The sequence below is a fragment of the Oncorhynchus nerka genome, linkage group LG24 (assembly GCF_034236695.1).
Source record: "Oncorhynchus nerka isolate Pitt River linkage group LG24, Oner_Uvic_2.0, whole genome shotgun sequence".
NCBI classification, from domain to species: Eukaryota; Metazoa; Chordata; class Actinopteri; order Salmoniformes; family Salmonidae; genus Oncorhynchus; species Oncorhynchus nerka.
The window spans coordinates 76,614,650-76,636,664 of record NC_088419.1 but is presented as its reverse complement, the minus strand read 5'-3'; the positions used below and the strand labels follow the sequence as shown (position 1 = coordinate 76,636,664).

Here is a 22,015-nt window from a genome sequence, read left to right as displayed (position 1 = left end):
AGTTCAGCTCTTAAAGTATAAAATGCTTTCCTGAAGACAACAGATTAACTCCACAATAATTCATAAGAAAACAAGGCCCTAGATAAATCCTGACTTTTCAAAGTTATTTTCTAACATGTTCCTGTTCCAATACTTCCTCTTCTCTCTTGGCTAATGATAAGAGGCTTAGTGTACTGTAATGTGTCAAGCTACTGTCATACGGTACACTATCTTCTTACATTTTGCCTGCAGATGGAGCCAAAGCATTTATAGCTCATGTTGGTTAGTGATAAAACCACCAGGGAAGGCCTATATTCAGTAGGTTGCAATGTTCAGAGGCCGACACACAGATAAAAAAGTTTAGTATATAGGTGTTAAACTCTTCTGCATACTTTTGACCTTTTTATCAGAGTATTCCCATATAAAACAGGACAGTCTGTGGTAACAGGTGCGTGTGCTGTTGAGAAGTATATCTGTTGGCCCGTGGTTGGAGAGTTTTGTGGTGTGTGAAGACACTCTGCAGGTCTCTTCATGTTTGTTTTACTGCTTCTCTTCTCACTGCCCTAAGGGGAATCAAAATATAGATGATTGTTTATGACACCTATGAGAACCAGAGACCACAGGTACTTTGTCTCAAACGGCACCCTATTCCCTATATAGTGAACTACTTTTCAAAAGTAGTGCACCACAAAGGGAATAGGGTGCCATTTGGAACATATGCACACACTCAGCAGTTTATTGAGCTAGAACTGACAACCGAGAGAAACCACTGGCTGTAAAGAGATTAATACGCACGAATAAAACATTAAAATCACCAAAACATTTATTTAATGTGTTCAGACAATTGATTTAATTTATTATATTTGTTAAAAAAAGGAAACAACATTCAACGTCAGAAGTTTCAAACATCAAACCATTGTTGGCATTCCATCATTGTTAACAAAAACAATGGTGTCTGTGTAGTGATTCCCAGTGATATAGTATATGATGATGCAGGATAAATTGTACATTACAAGTATTATTTTTCACATTTATTTTCCCCCATACAAACGCAGTCTTATCTAAACATACCCCACTCTGTCTTGTGATTTACAATAATGATGTTTAAGTAGTTTCTGTTTGAAAAAAGCTGACACCCCATTGACTTTGTAGTAAAGGCTGAAATAAGACCACATACCACAAAAACCGAAATACCAAACATACGGCTTTACATAAAAGGCCAACCATTATTGAGAAACCAATGACTGACAAACATAAAGCTGTGATGCAAAACCAATGAACAAAAACCTACAAACAGAAAAAAACTCATCTATATTTCACATCTGCCAACTTCTGAAGGTTGGTTCATAAAGCAGTAATTGCCTGTTCACTACTCTGCAGAACATTGACAATAAATCCATTTGGCTTCTTCAACCTGTCATGCACTGTCATAACCATCAGAGGGGCTATTAGAACAGGAGTGGGAAACTATGGAGGAACAGAAACGGTGTGATGTATAAAGGTGTTAAAAGGTATGGAAAAGAGTTGATCAGAGTATTTGCCTATAAAACGTGACAGTCTGTGGTAATAGATGGGTGTGCTGTTTTCCTGACTTGTGGTTAGAGAGTTTTGTGGTGAATGTGTGAAGTCGCTCTGCAGGTTTCTGCGTGTTTGTTTTCATTGTTATTTTCTCAGTTCCCTAAGGGGAATCACAACTGATATGATATTTTATGACACCTATGAGAACCACAGACCACAGTGTCTCCCTATGGTTTTTATTTAACTAGGCATGTCAGTTAAGAACAAATTCAGATTTACAATGACGGCCTACCTCGGCCAAACCCAGACGACGCTGGCCAATTGTGTGCTGCCCTATGGGACTCCCAATCACAGCCGGATGTGATAAAGCCCTGATTCGAACCAGGGACCGAACCAGGGACTGCCTCTTGCACTGAGATGCTGTGCCTTAGACCACTGCGCCACAGTGCACTACTTTTGACCAGAACCACAAAAGCTGAAAGACCCAACATACTGCTTTACATAAAAGATCATCTATGATTGAGAAAACAATGACTGACAAACATAAACCTGTGAAGCAAAACCAATGAACAAAAACCTATAAACAGAAAGTCAGATATATACAAAAATATTCTCCGCATTATGGCTGAGTGCAAAGAGCTCTCACTGTTGTTTGCACTTTGCTGTGGGACTCTTTGGACTCTTGGGAGTAGATTCTTTCTTGGAGCCCATCCTGAATTTGCTACGGAAAGATGAAGCCAATGTCTTTGGGGCCTGTTCTGACCCACCAGCCGCCCCTGCGGCCTCACCTGATGTCTCACCCACAGCCTCCACTACTGTATCATCCACTGCTGCACCTGCCACTGCATTTATAGCCTCACCTGCCTCAACAGCAACCTCACCTGTAGCCTCTGGCGTTGAAGAGGTCACCTCTAGGTCCTCGGCCAATTCTTCGCTAGGGGACTCAATCTCTTCTGTAGCTACTGTGGACTCTGTCTGTTGGTCAGCACTAGGCTCTACTTCCTCAACTGTCTCAACAGCAGACTCCATCTCCTCTCCTACAACATTCTCACTATCGTCTACTTCTTCTCTTAGTGTTTTGACTTCAGCGATTTGGCGAGAGGTGACCAGACTCTCTCCCACCTCATCATCCTCTTCAGATTCCTCTACATCACCTGTAGCCTTTAGGGCTGAACAAACTGCTTCTTCTGCTACTAGTTCAACAGACTCCACCTCACCCTCCACAGTCAATAAGTCTGCGCCTCCAGATAAATCTTGATCAACAGAAACTTGGCTCTCCCTAACAACAGTGCCCTCGTCTATCATTCCATCACCTGACGTTGGAATCAGGCCTGTAGTATACTGGCTTGGTATGTCCTCTATGTTCTCTGAGTCTAGTGTTTCAGTCTCTTCTGATGTCTCTATGTCCTGATCTACCTCTGTGTACTCCTGTTCTGGTGCTGACTCATCAAATGCTTCACTCTGTACCACAGAAGTATCTTCCTCTGACACCTGGGAAGACTCCACCTCTCCCTCCACCTCTCCCTCCAGCTCTCCCTCCAGCTCTTCCACCCCTCCCTCCATCTCTTCCTCCACCTCCACCTCCTCCTCTGTCGCCTGGGAAGACTCCATCTCTCCCTCCACCTCCTCCTCTGTCGCCTGGGAAGACTCCATCTCTCCCTCCACCTCCTCCTCTGTCGCCTGGGAAGACTCCATCTCTCCCTCCACCTCCTCCTCTGTCGCCTGGGAAGACTCCAGCTCTCCCTCTAGCTCTCCCTCTAGCTCTCCCTCCAGCTCTCCCTCCAGCTCTTCCACCCCTCCCTCCATCTCTTCCTCCACCTCCACCTCCTCCTCTGTCGCCTGGGAAGACTCCAGCTCTCCCTCTAGCTCTCCCTCTAGCTCTCCCTCCAGCTCTTCCACCCCTCCCTCCATCTCTTCCTCCACCTCCACCTCCTCCTCTGTCGCCTGGGAAGTCTCCAGCTCTCCCTCTAGCTCTCCCTCTAGCTCTCCCTCTAGCTCTTCCTCCATCTCCACCTTTTCCTCCTCTTCTCCCTCCATCTCTTCCTCCACTTCTTCCTCCATCTCTCCCTTCATCTCTCCTATCTGAGCACTCAGCGCTGCCTCCTCATCTCCCTGACTTCCCTCCTCCTGGACATCAGTGTCGCTATGTGATATTGGCTGATTCTGCTGCAACTCTGACATCAATTCCTCCTCAGGACTACCCTCTTCTTCTTGGCCATCAAGTGCACTGTAAGCCACTATGAGCAATTCTGATTTTAAGAAAACTTCTTCATGTGCCTTCCCCTCCTCTTCCTGGTTATCTGTTAGGCTATCTACTGTGAGCTCATCTAACTGAAGCTGTGACATAATTTCCTCCTCAGCTGTACCCTCCTCTTGGCTATCAGTGATGTCATCAACTGTGACTGGATCTTGCTGTGCTTCTGATACCATCATCTCTTCTGTCTCAGTAATACCCTTCTCTAGTTGACGGTTAGTGACTGGATCCACCGTTAGCTGAAATTCCTGCGATTCTGAAACCACTTCCTCTTCCAGAGTCAGTTCTGTTGATTCTTCCTCGGTTCGCTGATCTGTACCAACTAGATCTATAATGTCTTCTTCCTCTACTGGCTGATCTGTACCAACTAGATCTATAATATCTTCTTCCTTGGCTGGCTGATCTGTACCAACTAGATCTATAATGTCTTCTTCCTTGGCTGGCTGATCTGTACCAACTAGATCTATATTGTTTTCTTCCTCTACTGGCTGATCTGTACCAACTAGATCTATAATGTCTTCTTCCTTGACTGGCTGATCTGTACCAACTAGATCTATAATGTCTTCTTCCTCGGCTGACTGATCTGTACCAACTAGATCTATAGAGTCTTCATCCTCAGTTGGCTGATCTGTACCAACTAAATCTATAATGTCTGATTCGGACATGGATGCTTCTTCTGAGGAGGCCTCGACTACCATGGACACATCCTCATCGGACAGCTGGTCCTCAGAGTCAACTAGGCCTTCTTCATTGAGAGCTCCAGAGACTTCATTTAATTGAGTTGATGCATCTTCATCTGTTGGATGGCTTGACTCAATGGATTGGTATGTTAGTTTGTGTTCCAGTGACTCAGATGGCTCAACCTGTTCTGTTGATGGCTCTGAGGCCAAAGCTAAAGTTGCGGGTTCTTCCTCAGTCACAGCTGTTTCTTTTGTCTGTTCTAAAGGCTCCTCTTCCTCCTCCTCATTCTCTTCCTCCTGCTTTTCCTCTTCTTCCTCCTCCTCCTCTTCCTCCCCTTCCTCTTCCTCCTCTTCCTCCTCCTCTATTTGCTCACCTGGTTCACGATGGCCCTCAAACACCAGTTTCCTCTCAATCTCTGCCACTCTGGACTCTGGTATTTCAACAGTAACCGGAGTTGGTTGAGAATCACCTGTTGGCGCTGCACCCTCCATCTGTCCACGGCTACCCCCTGGGGGGCTCAGTGGCACCCACATTGGGAGTCCCTGCGATCCTATAACTATCTGCCCTATCCCCCTGGCCCCATTCCAGCCGGCCCAACCCCAATAGGCCCACCCCCAACCTGCCTCACCCTTGTAAAGGTGTGTCCTGGCATAACGCCATACACACCTCCACCACCCCCACCCACACCCTGGGCTGCCAGGCCTAAAACCCCCTGAGGGGGAGCAGCCTCCTTCAACAGGAATGCACCCCTGGGCAAACTGCCCTGAGAAGGTACACCTGGGACCCCAGACCCCACCTGTGGCTCTCCACTTACATTAACCTGCCTTTCCATGTAAACATAGTTACCATCAGGGCTGTGCCCCATTACAGACAGACCACCCAGGCCACCCCTGGGTAGGGAGCCTTGGATCCACCCAGGGCTTCTGGGACTACCCAGCCCCAGCATGGTGGGGCTTCCTGGGGTACTGGGACTGATGGGGCTAGTGGAGGTCTCTGATATGACCCTGTTGCCTTGGATGACAAGGCCTCCCAGACTTCCCATGCTTCCAGACACAGGGGGCCCGTTGAGCACTACCATACGCTTTAGGTTGGTGGTAGAGCCGCCATCAGCCAGTACATACTGTATGGGTTGCATCAGGGGCTGCACCATGGGCTGCATGGTGGTGTAGTACATAGGCTGTTGCTGCAGCAGAATCGTCTGCGTAGGGGGTGGTGGGAAAGTGGCGGACTGACTGTTAGAGAAGTTACTAACCCCAGTGGCAGGGGGACTGGTGGGAGGTGTTTGGGAGATATTGACTCTGCTGGTGCTGGTGGACGATTGGTTGATATTGACATTTCTAATGGAAGATTTGGTGATGACATTGCTGGCGGTGACGATGCTCTCTCTTTTGATTTCGGGGTGGTTTGGCTCGAAGATGCGCTCCACCATTCTAGGTTTGGGTTGAGGTTTGGGTTGAGGTTTTGGAGGAGAGCAGATGTCAGCCAGGGTCTTGAACTTTGGCCCCAGGTCATTGAGGAACTGGAGGTCGTTGTCAGATTCCAGGAGGCTGCAGCATCCCACCGAGCCGACAGGAGAGCCCTGGCCCTCGTAGTCATACACCAACTTACTGTCTTTCAGTGGAGGGTTCTGAGATGCACATGTCACTTTCTGCATGAGGGGATAAGATAGACTCATTTGACATACCGTGTGCCTTTTTTGTGATCAGAACTTAGATTGTACATGCTCGAGACCTAATGTTGTATATGTTGGGGACCTAAATCAAATGTGGTCATAAGACATTTTTAACAGTTTCTGCATTATTGAAATACAGTATTTTCCCTCATAACAAAGATGTTCAACCATTTACCTGTGAGTAGTAGCCATCCAGGAAAGTACATGAGAGTGCCATGTCCTCATAGATGTCTTGTTTGACATGTGAGGTGTGTGTGGCGTATCTGGAATGCATGGTGCTGCTTCCCAGCCCCAGACTAGCCTCAAAGCCTCCACCATTCTGGAGTCCATAGGTGTAGTCCATCTCCATACCCATGTGGCTCTGCTCCCGACGCAGTGTATGCATGTCCTCACTGGAGACCCCACTGCTCTGACGTATATTGTTTGTAGTATTACGTGAGGATTTTGTGGCGATGTTTGCTGGCCGAATTGATCCTGTTCCTAGTGCAGCCCTTCCATCAGTTACGGTTGTAGGAATACTGAGTAGGGGCACCTCCTACACAACAAAACAAAAAAACAGATAGACAATCAAACCGACATGTTGATACATGTCAAATAACCATAGGAATGCAACACAATCTTAAAATTACCTATTTTACATACAATAAAAGTTTGTGGACATTCCTTCAAATTACTGGATTTGGCTATTTCAGCCACACCCGTTGCTGACAGGTGTATAAAATCAAGCACACAACCATACAATCTCCATAGACAAGAATTGGCAGTAGAAAAGCCTGTACTGAAGAGCTCAGCATAGGATGCCACCTCAGTTCATATTTTTTCTGCCCTGCTAGAGTTGTAAAGGCTGTTATTGTGAAGTGGAAACGTCTAGGAACAACAATGGCTTAACCGCGAAGTGGTAGACCACACAAGCTCACAGAACAGGACCGCTGAGTGTTGAAGTGCATAGCGTGTAAAAACATTTTTGACACTCATTACTGAGTTCCAAACTGCCTCTGGAAGCAACGTCAGCACAATAACTGTTTGTTGGGAGCTTAAAATCAACATACGCAATGCCAAGTGTCGGCTGGAGTGGTGTAAAGTTTGCCGCCATTGGACTCTGGAGCAGTGGAAACGTGTTCTCTGGAGTGATGAATCACACTTCACCATCTGGCAGTCCGACGGATGAATCTGGGTTTGGTGGATGTCAGGAGAACGTGCCAATGGTAAAGTTTGGTGGAGGAGGAATAATTTGGAGCTGTTTTCTTGGTTCGGGGTTGGCCCCTTAGTTCCAGTGAAGGGAAATCGTAATGCTACAGCATACAATTACAGTACATTCTAGACAATTCCTTGCTTCCAACTTTGTGGCAACAGTTTGGGGAAGGCCCTTTCCTGTTCAGCATGACAATGCCCCTGTTCACAAAGCGAGGTCCATACAGAAATGGTTTGTCAAGATCGGTGTGGAAGAACTTGACTTGCCTGCAAAGAGCCTGGACCTCAACCCCATCGAACACCTTTGGGATGAATTAGAACACTGACCGCAAGCCAGGTCTAATCGCCCAACATTAGTGCCCGACCTCACTAATGCTTATGGCTGAATGGGAGCAAGTCCCCTCAGCAATGTTCCAACATCTAGTGGAAAGCCTTCCTGGAATAGTGGAAGCTGTTATAGCAGCAACGGGGGGGACCAACTCCATATTAATGCACATGATTTTGGAATGAGATGTTCGACGAGAAGTGTATATAGTGGCCATATAGTGTATTTACGTAAAAGCATTGAATATGTACCGTAATTTCCGGACTATAAGCCGCTACTTTTTTCCCACGCTTTGAACCTCGTGGTTTATACAATGACGCGGCTAATTTATGGATTTTTCCCGCTTTCACAAGATTCATGCCGCCAAAAAACTGAGCACCGTCACATAATGTGATGTAAATCGAGCGCGCTCAAACTTCCCATCATTCTGATTACGGTAGTAATTTTGTCACCCTCATCATGGCAAAGACACGGAGAAATGCATATGATGCAGCTTTGAAGTTGAAGGCGATCGATCTGGCTGTTGGAAAAGGAAATAGAGCTGTTGCACGGGAGCTTGGCCTTAATGAGTCGATGATAAGACGTTGGAAACAGCAGCGTGAGGAACTGACTTAGTGCAAAAAGACAACAAAAGCTTTCAGAGGGAAGAAAAGCTTTTTAGGGAAGAAAAGATGGCCCGAACTAGAAAATGAGCTTGAAGACTGGGTCAACACACAGAGAGCAGACGGTCGAGCAGATCCGACTGAAAGCCAAAACAATCACCACCGCAATGAAGTTTGAGGATTTTAGAGGTGGTGTCTAAGATTTATGAGACGTAAGGGCCTGTCCATCAGGGTACGGATGAGTCTGTGTCAGCAGCTCCCACCCGACTACGAAGAAAGAGTTTCAAATTCACTGATGCAAAGATAGAGGAGCATTCCATCGGCCCGCACAACATAAATATGGATGAGGTTCCTCTGACGTTTGACCTGCCTCTCAGTCGGACTGTCAACAGGAAAGGCGAATCATCCGTCACGCTGAAAAAACGCACTTCACCTGTGTTCTGAGCTGCACGGCATCGGGAGAAAAGGCACTTCACCTGTGGTCTGAGCTGCACGGCATCGGGAGAAAAGGCACTTCACCTGTGTTCTGAGCTGCACGGCTTCGGGAGAAAAGGCACTTCACCTGTGTTCTGAGCTGCACGGCATCGGGAGAAAAGGCACTTCACCTGTGTTCTGAGCTGCACGGCATCGGGAGAAAAGGCACTTCACCTGTGTTCTGAGCTGCACGGCATCGGGAGAAAAGGCACTTCACCTGTGTCCTGAGCTGCACGGCTTCGGGAGAAAAGGCACTTCACCTGTGGTCTGAGCTGCACGGCATCGGGAGAAAAGGCACTTCACCTGTGTTCTGAGCTGCACGGCATCGGGAGAAAAGGCACTTCACCTGTGTTCTGAGCTGCACGGCATCGGGAGAAAAGGCACTTCACCTGTGTTCTGAGCTGCACGGCATCGGGAGAAAAGGCACTTCACCTGTGTTCTGAGCTGCACGGCTTCGGGAGAAAAGGCACTTCACCTGTGTTCTGAGCTGCACGGCATCGGGAGAAAAGGCACTTCACCTGTGTTCTGAGCTGCACGGCATCGGGAGAAAAGGCACTTCACCTGTGTTCTGAGCTGCACGGCCGGGAGAAAAGGCACTTCACCTGTGTTCTGAGCTGCACGGCATCGGGAGAAAAGGCACTTCACCTGTGTTCTGAGCTGCACGGCTTCGGGAGAAAAGGCACTTCACCGGTGTTCTGAGCTGCACGGCTTCGGGAGAAAAGGCACTTCACCTGTGTTCTGAGCTGCACGGCATCGGGAGAAAAGGCACTTCACCGGTGTTCTGAGCTGCACGGCATCGGGAGAAAAGGCACTTCACCTGTGTTCTGAGCTGCACGGCTTCGGGAGAAAAGGCACTTCACCTGTGTTCTGAGCTGCACGGCATCGGGAGAAAAGGCACTTCACCTGTGTTCTGAGCTGCACGGCATCGGGAGAAAAGGCACTTCACCTGTGTTCTGAGCTGCACGGCATCGGGAGAAAAGGCACTTCACCTGTGTTCTGAGCTGCACGGCATCGGGAGAAAAGGCACTTCACCTGTGTTCTGAGCTGCACGGCATCGGGAGAAAAGGCACTTCACCTGTGTTCTGAGCTGCACGGCATCGGGAGAAAAGGCACTTCACCTGTGTTCTGAGCTGCACGGCATCGGGAGAAAAGGCACTTCACCTGTGTTCTGAGCTGCACGGCATCGGGAGAAAAGGCACTTCACCTGTGTTCTGAGCTGCACGGCATCGGGAGAAAAGGCACTTCACCTGTGTTCTGAGCTGCACGGCATCGGAAGAAAAGGCACTTCACCTGTGTTCTGAGCTGCACGGCATCGGGAGAAAAGGCACTTCACCTGTGTTCTGAGCTGCACGGCATCGGGAGAAAAGGCACTTCACCTGTGTTCTGAGCTGCACGGCATCGGGAGAAAAGGGAGAAAAGCTTCCACCGATGTTGATTTTTAAACGCATGACGATGCCAAAAGAAAAACTCCCGAGAGGAATTGTTGTGAAAGTCAACAAGAAAGGATGATGACGGAAGGCCTAATGCATGAATGGCATACGGAGTGTTACGGCAAGCGACCGGGAGGATTCTTTCACAAGACCAAGGCATTGCTCTGTGTTGGACAGCATGAGGGCCCACATACAGATTCTGTGAAAGAAGCCATCAAGAGGACAAACTCAATTCCAGCTGTGATTCCTGGGGGCACAACAAAGTATTTGCAGCCACTCGACATCAGTGTAAATCGTGCATTTAAGGTGGCGCTCCGTGTTCAGTGGGAGGCTTGGATGACAAGTGGGGAGAAATCCTTCACTAAAACGGGCCGCATGCGAAGAGCCACTTCTGGTCAAGTCTGCCAGTGGGTCCTGACAGCGTGGAGCATTGTCAAAAAATCCACTATCATCAACGGGTTTCGAAAGGCTGGACTGCTGCGCGTTGTTGAGGGCAGTTCAGCAGGGAATTTGCCTCCAGATGAAAGCGACAATGAAAACGATCCAACATTGGATGAAGCAATTCTGAGGCTATTCAACTCCGACACTGAAGGAGATGACTTCAGTGGTTTCAGTGCACAGGAGGAGGAAGATAGGGACCAATGACTTTCTTGGTAGGCTACTGTGTAATTTTTGTTACAAGCCGTGTTTCGTTAAAGCCTATTTATTTTTGTTACAAGCCGTGTTTCGTTTAAAGGCTGTGTAAAGTTCATTTGTTTCAATGTACCGGTAGGCCCCTGCGGCTTATAGACATGTGCTGCTTATTTATGTACAAAATACATCTTTAAAAAAAAATAATCAGTTGGTGCGGTTTATATTCAGGTGCGCTTTTTTATTTATTTATTTTTATTTCACCTTTATTTAACCAGGTAGGCAAGTTGAGAACAAGTTCTCATTTACAATTGCGACCTGGCCAAGATAAAGCAAAGCAGTTCGACACAAACAACAACACAGAGTTACACATGGAGTAAAACAAACATACAGTCAATAATACAGTAAAAAAACAAACAAAAAAAAACAAGTCTATATACAATGTGAGCAAATTAGGTGAGAAGGGAGGTAAAGGCAAAAAAAGGCCATGGTGGCAAAGTAAATACAATATAGCAAGTAAAACACTGGAATGGTAGTATTGCAATGGAAGAATGTGCAAAGTAGAAATAAAAATAATGGGGTGCAAAGGAGCAAAATAAATAAATAAATTAAATACAGTTGGGAAAGAGGTAGTTGTTTGGGCTAAATTATAGGTGGGCTATGTACAGGTGCAGTAATCTGTAAGATGCTCTGACAGTTGGTGCTTAAAGCTAGTGAGGGAGATAAGTGTTTCCAATTTAAGAGATTTTTGTAGTTCGTTCCAGTCATTGGCAGCAGAGAACTGGAAGGAGAGGCGGCCAAAGAAAGAATTGGTTTTGGGGGTGACTAGAGAGATATACCTGCTGGAGCGTGTGCTACAGGTGGGAGATGCTATGGTGACCAGCGAGCTGAGATAAGGGGGACTTTACCTAGCAGGGTCTTGTAGATGACATGGAGCCAGTGGGTTTGGCGACGAGTATGAAGTGAGGGCCAGCCAACGAGAGCGTACAGGTCGCAATGGTGGGTAGTATATGGGGCTTTGGTGACAAAACGGATAGCACTGTGATAGACTGCATCCAATTTGTTGAGTAGGGTATTGGAGGCTATTTTGTAAATGACATCGCCAAAGTCGAGGATTGGTAGGATGGTCAATTTTACAAGGGTATGTTTGGCAGCATGAGTGAAGGATGCTTTGTTGCGAAATAGGAAGCCAATTCTAGATTTAACTTTGGATTGGAGATGTTTGATATGGGTCTGGAAGGAGAGTTTACAGTCTAACCAGACACCTAAGTATTTGTAGTTGTCCACGTATTCTAAGTCAGAGCCGTCCAGAGTAGTGATGTTGGACAGGCGGGTAGGTGCAGGTAGCGATCCGTTGAAGAGCATGCATTTAGTTTTACTTGTATTTAAGAGCAATTGGAGGCCACGGAAGGAGAGTTGTATGGCATTGAAGCTTGCCTGGAGGGTTGTTAACACAGTGTCCAAAGAAGGGCCGGAAGTATACAGAATGGTGTCGTCTGCGTAGAGGTGGATCAGAGACTCACCAGCAGCAAGAGCGACCTCATTGATGTATACAGAGAAGAGAGTCGGTCCAAGAATTGAACCCTGTGGCACCCCCATAGAGACTGCCAGAGGTCCGGACAGCAGACCCTCCGATTTGACACACTGAACTCTATCAGAGAAGTAGTTGGTGAACCAGGCGAGGCAATCATTTGAGAAACCAAGGCTGTCGAGTCTGCCGATGAGGATGTGGTGGTTGACAGAGTCGAAAGCCTTGGCCAGATCAATGAATACGGCTGCACAGTAATGTTTCTTATCGATGGCGGTTAAGATATCGTTTAGGACCTTGAGCGTGGCTGAGGTGCACCCATGACCAGCTCTGAAACCAGATTGCATAGCAGAGAAGGTATGGTGAGATTCGAAATGGTCGGTAATCTGTTTGTTGACTTGGCTTTCAAGACCTTAGAAAGGCATGGTAGGATAGATATAGGTCTGTAGCAGTTTGGGTCAAGAGTGTCCCCCCTTTGAAGAGGGGGATGACCGCAGCTGCTTTCCAATCTTTGGGAATCTCAGATGACACGAAAGAGAGGTTGAACAGGCTAGTAATAGGGGTGGCAACAATTTCGGCAGATAATTTTAGAAAGAAAGGGTCCAGATTGTCTAGCCCGGCTGATTTGTAGGGGTCCAGATTTTTCAGCTCTTTCAGAACTTCAGCTGAATGGATTTGGGAGAAGGAGAAAATGGGGAAGGCTTGGGCGAGTTGCTGTTGGGGGTGCAGTGCTGTTGACCGGGGTAGGAGTTGCCAGGTGGAAAGCATGGCCAGCCGTAGAAAAATGCTTATTGAAATTCTCAATTATGGTGGATTTATCAGTGGTGACAGTGTTTCCTATCTTCAGTGCAGTGGGCAGCTGGGAGGAGGTGTTCTTATTCTCCATGGACTTTACAGTGTCCCAGAACTTTTAGAGTTAGTGTTGCAGGAAGCAAATTTCTGCTTGAAAAAGCTAGCCTTGGCTTTTCTAACTGCCTGTGTATAACGGTTTCTAGCTTCCCTGAACAGCTGCATATCACGGGGCTGTTCGATGCTAATGCAGAACGCCATAGGATGTTTTTGTGTTGGTTAAGGGCAGTCAGGTCTGGGGAGAACCAAGGGCTATATCTGTTCCTGGTTCTAATTTTCTTGAATGGGGCATGTTTATTTAAGATTGTTAGGAAGGCATTTAAAAAAAATATCCAGGCATCCTCTACTGACGGGATGAGATCAATATCCTTCCAGGACACCCCGGCCAGGTCGATTAGAAAGGCCTGCTCGCTGAAGTGTTTCAGGGAGCGTTTTACAGTGATGAGTGGAGGTCGTTTGACCGCTGACCCATTACGGATGCAGGCAATGAGGCAGTGATCGCTGAGATCTTGGTTGAAGACAGCAGAGGTGTATTTAGAGGGAAGTTGGTTAGGATGATATCTATGAGGGTGCCCGTGTTTAAGGCTTTGGGGGGGTACCTGGTAGGTTCATTGATAATTTGTGTGAGATTGAGGGCATCAAGTTTAGATTGTAGGATGGCTGGGGTGTTAAGCATGTTCCAGTTTAGGTCGCCTAGCAGCACGAGCTCTGAAGATAGATGGGGGGCAATCAGTTCACATATGGTGTCCAGAGCACAGCTGGGAGCAGAGGGTGGTCTATAGCAGGCGGCAACGGTGAGAGACTTGTTTTTAGAGAGGTGGATTTTTAAAAGTAGAAGTTCAAATTGTTTGGGTACAGACCTGGATAGTAGGACAGAACTCTGCAGGCTATCTTTGCAGTAGATTGCAACACCGCCCCCTTTAGCAGTTCTATCTTGTCTGAAAATGTTGTAGTTTGGAATTAAAATTTCTGAATTTTTGGTGGTCTTCCTAAGCCAGGATTCAGACACAGCTAGAACATCCGGGTTGGCAGAGTGTGCTAAAGCAGTGAAAAGAACAAACTTAGGGAGGAGGCTTCTAATGTTAACATGCATGAAACCAAGGCTATTACGGTTACAGAAGTCATCAAAAGAGAGCGCCTGGGGAATAGGAGTGGAGCTAGGCACTGCAGGGCCTGGATTCACCTCTACATCGCCAGAGGAACATAGGAGGAGAAGAATAAGGGTACGGCTAAAAGCAATAAGAATTGGTCGTCTAGAACGTCTGGAACAGAGAGTAAAAGGAGGTTTCTGGGGGCGATAAAATAGCATCAAGGTATAATGTACAGACAAAGGTATGGTAGGATGTGAGTACAGTGGAGGTAAACCTAGGTATTGAGTGATGAAGAGAGAGATATTGTCTCTAGAAACATCATTGAAACCAGGAGATGTCATTGCATGTGTGGGTGGTGGAACTAATAAGTTGGATAAGGTATAGTGAGCAGGACTAGAGGCTCTACAGTGAAATAAGCCAATAAACACTAACCAGAACAGCAATGGACAAGACATATTGACATTAAGGAGAGGCATCCTTAGTCGAGTGATCAAAAGGGTCCAGGGAGTGGAGAGGTTGGTTTGGGGGTCACGGCGATTTAGACAGCTAGCCAGGACATCGGTAGCAAGCTAGCATAGGATGGAGGTCTGTTGATAGCCACCTCTTGCGTTCCGTCAGTAGATTAGTGGAGTTCCGTGTTGTAGAGGGGATTAGTCCAAATCACACAACAACAAAAAATAAAAACAATAGATATAGTTATAGAGGCCCAAGAAGAAACATGTTAATAATAAAAATAAATAAATTGTCCGATTGTCTATTCTGAGAGCATCCGGTAAGACAGCTAACGGTTAGCAGGCCGCAGATGGGCATTCAGGTAACGTCGCGACGGAGGAGCCAGCCGGATCTCCTTCGGGTAGATAACGTCGGCAGTCCAGTTGTGAAGGCCCGGAGGGGCTCCGTGTAGGCAGTAAAACGGGTCCGGATAGGTGACTGCAGCCCAGGAGTGATTGACGGAGCTCAGGAGTGGTTGACGGAGCTCGCTAGCTCCGGAGTAATTGATGTTTGCTCCGGAATCGACGAAAGCAGATAGACACACGGATAGCAGCCAGCTAGCTGTGAGATCCGGGAGTGAATGTCCAGAGAGCAGTTGAAATCCAGGGACATGGAGAGAAAAAATCGGTCCGGTATGTTCCGTTCCGAGCCGCGCTGCGCCGTACAAAACTGGCGATAGATTTTCGAGTTAAAGGATAGCTAATGACCACAAACCGTGGTTAGCTGAATACGAACGAGTTGCCAGTAAAGAAGCTAACTAGCTTCTGATTAGCTTCTGGCTAGCTCCTGGCTAGCTTCTGGCTAGCTTCTTGGAGTTTCTGGCTAGCTTCTGGCTAGCTTGTTGGAGGATTGCAGATTTGATTGCAGATTTGAGGTAAATAATACGTATTTATACATATCAATTGGTGAGGCAGGTTGCAGGAGAGTGTATTGAAGATGAGTTGATGGAAAATAAAAATAAAATGTATGTGAAAAAAAAGTTGTAAATATATATATACACGACACGACAAGACGAGGACAAAAGACGTCTGAACTGCTATGCCATCTTGGCAAAGCTTAATAGTCCAGAAAATACGGTATGTCACATACAGTATGTTGATGTTTGTAATTGTGAATATTTTACATATAATAAGCTATACATCTCATAACTGACATAAACTGACAAAATAGTTACAATGTCAATATGGGAACTTGAAGAAGGCATCACCTTATCCTCTCCCTTTCCCTCAGTGTGGTAGGATATGAGGTATTCCTTGGCATCGAACGGCAGGTCAGTGAACTGGTCAGCGAAGGCTCCTCTACACTGACAGAACAGCAGCATCAGAGGTACCACTGCAAACACAGAGACAAGGAGACACACTTCAGGGTGAGTATGAACGTATGTGTGCGCACGTGTTGTGTCTATATGAACTGATGTGTATTCCTAATAAACTTGTGAGGCATGACTTTGTGTGTGTGTGTGTGTGTGTGTGAAATATAAGTGTCTTTAGCATAGCCCAACTCACGTAGCAGAACACAGCTGGCTAAGATGAGCAGTCCGATGGCAGGGGTACCAATTATGGCATCGGTGGTCTTTTGGCGTAAACTGATAGTCCTGGAGCCACAGTCTTCCCCCTCCAAACAGGTACATACCTCCACCTTGAACACCTGTGGCTCTGGGCAGGACAGGCCCTGCTCGTCTGCTACCGCCACCCTCACCTCATACTCACCCGGCCATAATGCCTCAGTAGATCGCAAGACAGCAGTCGTGCCTAGGATATGGAGGGATGTAGGGAGAGAGAGAGAGAGAGAGAAACAGAGAGAGATACTATGAATCTCCATGAATATGGATGAAATATTTGACTGCATCATTACAGTGCATATTAACTTAATTTATGTTGGTAAGCTCTTACTTTTATGTCATTTGTTTTAATATAATTTTTGGTGTGAGGGGTTTGAGTGCTAATTGCAAGCAGTTAAGGGGGCAGAAATATCATTGTCTAGTTCCTCTTCCTAGTGAGAAACAGTTAGACAATGGACAGTACCTTCAGAAAGTATTCATACCCTTGACTTATTCCACATTTTGTTGTTACAGCCTGAATTCAAAATGGATAAAATATTTTTTTCCACCAATCTACACACAATACCCTATATCGACAAAGTGAAAACAGGTTTTTTAAATGGATTTAAATGAAATACAGATATCTCATTTACATAAGTATTCACACCCCTGAGTCAATACATGTTAGAATCACCTTTGGCAGCGATTACCACCGTGAGTCTTTCTGGGTAAGTCTCTAAGAGCTTTGTACACCTGGATTGCACAATATTTGCCCATTGTTCTTTTCAAAGCTCTTCAAGCTCTGTCAAATTGGTTGTTGACAGTGGTGGAAAAAGTACTCAATTGTCATACTTGAGTAAAAGTAAAGATACCTTAATAGAAAATGACTCAAGTAATAGTGAAAGTCCCCCAGTAAAATACTATTTGAGTAAAAGTCTAAAAGTATTTGGTTTGAAATATACTTAAGTTTCAAAAGTAAATGTAATTGCTAAAATACACTGATTCCTTATTTTAAGCCAACCAGACGGCACAATTGTATTTTTTATTTATAAATAGCCATAGATTTTCAAGCAGATTGAAGTCATGTAGTGAGTCCATGCAATTTATTATGTCACTTATTAAACACATTTTTACCCCTGGACTTATTTAGGCTTGCCATAACAAATTGGTTGCGTACTTATTGACTCAATTAAATTTCATCTTTAAATGTTTAATTCATTTGTACAAATTTTGAAAAACATAATTCCACTTTCACATTATGGGGTACTGTATTGTGTGTAGGCCAGTGACACATAAATAGCCATTTAATCCATTTTAAATTTAGGCTGTAACACCCCAAAATGTGGAAAAGTCCAGGGGTGTGAATACGTTCTGAAAGCACTGTAAATGTTCCTGTACTGTTCTTACCATTGATGTGTTCTATTTCCCATTTGCCACGTGTCCCATCAGCCACCACGGTGAAGGTGAACGGAGCTCCATTGGGCGAGACATCCTCGTCGAACGCGGTGGCGTTGACCGTATGTTTGCTCGAGCACACGCTCTCATAGGTAGTAGTCAGCATGGGGCAGTGGTCATTGGAGTCTTGGACCTGGATGGCTATGGTGCCCGTGGCTGTCTTAGAGGGCATATCTGTAAAACAATAGATGTTTTCATAGTCAAACTCATACAGACCACCGTTTCAGGCATACTAATGACAAGTCTTATAATGCATTGTAACTGGATTCACATCCCTTTACTTTTCCCACATTTTGTTGTTACAAAGGGGATTAAAATGGATTTAATTGTCATGTTTTGTCGACAATCTACATAAAATACTCTGTAATGTCAGTAGAAGAAAAATTGTAACATTTGTAAAAGATAGATAAAACACTCTACTGTATCTTGATTAGATAAGTATTGAACCCCCTGAGTCAATACATGCAGAAATGTTTTGGTACCCTTTTTTTTGTTGTTGTTTTGGTACCCTGTGCCTCGACACAATCCTGTCTCAGAGCTCTATGGACAATTCCTTTGACCCCATGGATTGGTTTATGCTCTGACATGCACTGTCTACTGTTGAAACGTATATAGACAGGCCTTTCCAAATCATGTCCAATCAATTGACTATACCACAGGTGGACTCAAATTAGAAACATCTCAAGGATGATCAATGGAAACGAGATGCACCTGAGCTCAATTTCGAGTCTCATAGAAAAGGGTCTATTTTCTTATGTAAATAGGGTATTTCAGATTTTTATTTTAATACATTTGAGGAAAATAATCTAAAAACCTGTTCGCTTTGCTTTGTCATTATCGGGTATTGTGAGTAGATTGCTGAGGATTTTTTAAAATATTTTTTTAATCCATTTTAGATTAAGGCTGAAACATAAACAAAATGTGGAAAAAGTCAAGGGGTCTGAATACTTTACGAAGGCACTGTATATATCCATTTTTATTTTCTGGATAAACTCTGATTAGTTTTCAGTTCTGATGGATAGACGTGTTGCTTCATGCTGTTGTTTTTGACAGGCATCTCTCCATCGTCATCACATTTGATTCCCTTAGTTGAGCAATAAGCCTACACCCTGAATAGTTAAGCTGTTTAAAAGGACCGGTCTCTGCTGTGCTTTTTCCAAGATGAATTATCTCTGGCAAATATTTCCACCCGCTCTCATAAACATTGAACTTGTTAACGGAGGATGAGAGTTGAGCAACACACCCAGCTGTATTAGATTAGAAACTCAGTGGCAAGGCCTGGGCCAACAGCATAAAACAAGAAGATCATTTTGCATTATGAGAAGTATTTATGACAGTTACAGTTGAGGCTAATTTCTAACAGGCTATCCTTCATTTTAATGTAGAAGAATGAAGAAGAATGAAGATGACAGTCAGTATTTTAGTCCATTTCTGTATTAAGCCCTAGCTAGACGCTAAAGTATCTTACAGTACCTTGGGTAATGACGAGTATCTTAGCAAAGTATGTCCCATTCACCAAGAACTTAGACTCTCGATCTGGCGTCTTGATAAGTCTTATCTCAGCTGTCTTGTCATCGATGGTCACCCAGTTGTCTGGGTCATAGGCTTTGGCATACCTGGAAAATGCAGGTATTAAGAAGACAATTTACAGACGCATTAAGATTCTGAATATGTCAACTCTTGGGCGATTCCTTATGAAACAAGAACAAAAAATACCATTATTTTGGATTTTCACCACTAAATTATTTTAGGCTAATGGTCCTTTGGAGAAAGGATTGTAGACAGATATTTTACATTTGTATCTTAAAGTGTAAATAATTAGTTGAAGTTGGAATATTTGTAAAAAGACATGTTTAATCTGTACAAAGTAAAAGTTGGTGTCATATGAAACTTTACCGCTTGCTCTGTAATTGTGTAGTAGTAATTTGATTTCCAAATTACTACTACACGTTGGGCCAGTAACCGGAAGGTTGCTGGATCGAAGGCCGCTGGGCAGGTAGCCTGTAGTGGTTAGAACGTTGGGCCAGTAACCGGAAGGTTGCTGGATCGAAGGCCGCTGGGCAGGTAGCCTGTAGTGGTTAGAACGTCGGGCCAGTAACCGGAAGGTTGCTGGATCGAAGGCCGCTGGGCAGGTAGCCTGCAGTGGTTAGAACGTCGGGCCAGTAACCGGAAGGTTGCTGGATCGAAGGCCGCTGGGCAGGTAGCCTGTAGTGGTTAGAACGTCGGGCCAGTAACCGGAAGGTTGCTGGATCGAAGGCCGCTGGGCAGGTAGCCTGTAGTGGTTAGAACGTCGGGCCAGTAACCGGAAGGTTGCTGGATCGAAGGCCGCTGGGCAGGTAGCCTGTAGTGGTTAGAACGTCGGGCCAGTAACCGGAAGGTTGCTGGATCGCCGCTGGGCAGGTAGCCTGTAGTGGTTAGAACGTCGGGCCAGTAACCGGAAGGTTGCTGGATCGAGCGTCACTGGGCAGGTAGCCTGTAGTGGTTAGAACGTCGGGCCAGTAACCGGAAGGTTGCTGGATCGAAGGCCGCTGGGCAGGTAGCCGTAGTGGTTAGAACGTCGGGCCAGTAACCGGAAGGTTGCTGGATCGAAGGCCGCTGGGCAGGTAGCCTGTAGTGGTTAGAACGTTGGGCCAGTAACCGGAAGGTTGCTGGATCGAAAGCCGCTGGGCAGGTAGCCTAGTGGTTAGAGCGAACCGGAAGATTGCTGCCTCAAATCCCTGAGCTGACAAGGTAAAAATTTGTCGTTGTGCCCCTGAACAAGGCAGTTAACCCACTGTTCCCTGGTAGGCCATCATTGTAAAAAACTATTTGTTCTTAACTGACTTGCCTAGTTAAATAAAGGTTCAATTAAAAAAGATACACATTTCAAAACAATTCCTACACACATTTATGAATATTAACATGAAGATTGAAAATATACCATTTTTGATTTGGCAAATGTATCAATATATTGTTGAACATAATATAATCTACAGGCATATCAAAGTGGGATCTTCTATTTTTAGTGTTATGACCCAATTTGTAAGCATTACTAACAGAGTGAACGTGAAAAGGATAACAAATGGTCGCCCTTTGCTAGTTATCTGCAGGATGTGCAATGATACAAGTAAAAGGAGGGATGTGATTGGGTACACTGCCTACTTTTCCAATTTCTCTGTATAAAATGGGCCATAACGTTAAAAACTAACAGTGATCCCACTATGGAACTTTGATATGCCCGTAGAGTATTATGTTAAACAATGTAGAGAAACATTTGCCAAATCAAAATGTTATTTTTTAAATATTCTTAAATGTATGTAAGAAATGTGTAATTGAAATCAAAATACTACACCAACTTTTCAAAGAGGGCTAGGTAAGGCTGAAATGTCACAAAATGTCATCATTAAATTAATTATTTCTCAGTTATGCTTTTTAAGATGCAAATGTCAAATAAATGTCAACAATCTTTCCTCCAAAGGACCCGTCTATGGATTACATTTAGTGGAAATCCTCAAAAACGTGGTCTTTTTTTGTTTTACTTTTGTGAGGAATCACCCTCTTATGTTTTTGGCATCTTAGCTTTTATATTACTGTTGATCACCAGACTGATAATTTTACCCGTTTCTGGTCGTTTCCTTGGTCAACCCACTAACCTGACGTCCTCAGCAGGCTCCCCTGTATCTCCGTCCACAGCAGGGTACGAGGCGATCACTCCATCCTTCGGCATTTTGTTGGGATCCTCAGAGACAGGCACAAGTTTGGTGCTGGGCTTAAATGCTGGACCTTCCGGCATGTTGTTAACTGCGATCGAAATCGGGTAGTTCTTCCCCCCTTTAGGCTTTGGCTTTGGTTTTGGCTTCCCATTGGGATCAGGCTTAACCCCAGGCCCAACTCCTGGTTTAACCCCAGCCCCAACACCTACCCCGGGCCCAGCTCCAGCATCTACATTCACATCCACCCCTGCATTCACCCCCACATCTCCCCCAACATCCACTCCTACTTCAACACCAGCCCCTGCTCCAGCGCCTGCCCCAGCTCCAGCCCCATCTCCAGTTCCAGCTCCCGCCTCCCCCCCCCCGCCAGCATAAACATCCACATCCATCGCTACAGCACTCCCTACAACAAAAGGAGCTACGTTCTCAATGACTATTCCAAGTTCTAATTTCTGGACTTCCTCGAAATCTACTGCCTGTGGGTTTGAGATGAGGAAAAAATATATTAAACTCTTAGACATACTCCGTCAATAGGCATCTACAGAACTGAGTTTGACAACTCAAACCATATGTGAAAATACAGTCAGATAACATAAGCTCAAAATGTCCAAA

At 45.5% G+C, this 22,015-nt stretch overlaps 2 protein-coding genes across 2 annotated transcripts in view; both read right to left on the bottom strand.

The window, feature by feature from the left end:
* Positions 1–784: 784 nt before the first annotated feature.
* On the bottom strand, positions 785–4,965 carry LOC115108760 (probable serine/threonine-protein kinase kinX). The gene is made up of 2 exons (XM_065009165.1): positions 3,316–4,965; positions 785–3,240 (listed from the first exon to the last, which is right to left on the bottom strand). The coding sequence occupies exons 1-2, from the start codon at positions 4,963–4,965 to the stop codon at positions 2,140–2,142; spliced, it is 2,751 nt and encodes a 916-aa protein (XP_064865237.1). The 3' UTR covers positions 785–2,139.
* Positions 4,966–4,997: 32 nt separating this feature from the next.
* si:ch73-74h11.1 (desmoglein-2.1) overlaps positions 4,998–22,015 on the bottom strand; it is a 29,740-nt gene continuing 12,722 nt past the window's right edge. The window contains exons 8-14 of the mRNA XM_029633119.2: positions 21,344–21,879; positions 19,185–19,327; positions 17,664–17,885; positions 16,222–16,467; positions 15,924–16,048; positions 6,280–6,639; positions 4,998–6,080 (exon numbers count right to left, since the gene is read on the bottom strand). Of these exons, the coding sequence (XP_029488979.2) occupies positions 4,998–6,080; positions 6,280–6,639; positions 15,924–16,048; positions 16,222–16,467; positions 17,664–17,885; positions 19,185–19,327; positions 21,344–21,879 (2,715 nt within the window). The remainder of the gene's footprint in view (positions 6,081–6,279; positions 6,640–15,923; positions 16,049–16,221; positions 16,468–17,663; positions 17,886–19,184; positions 19,328–21,343; positions 21,880–22,015) is intronic.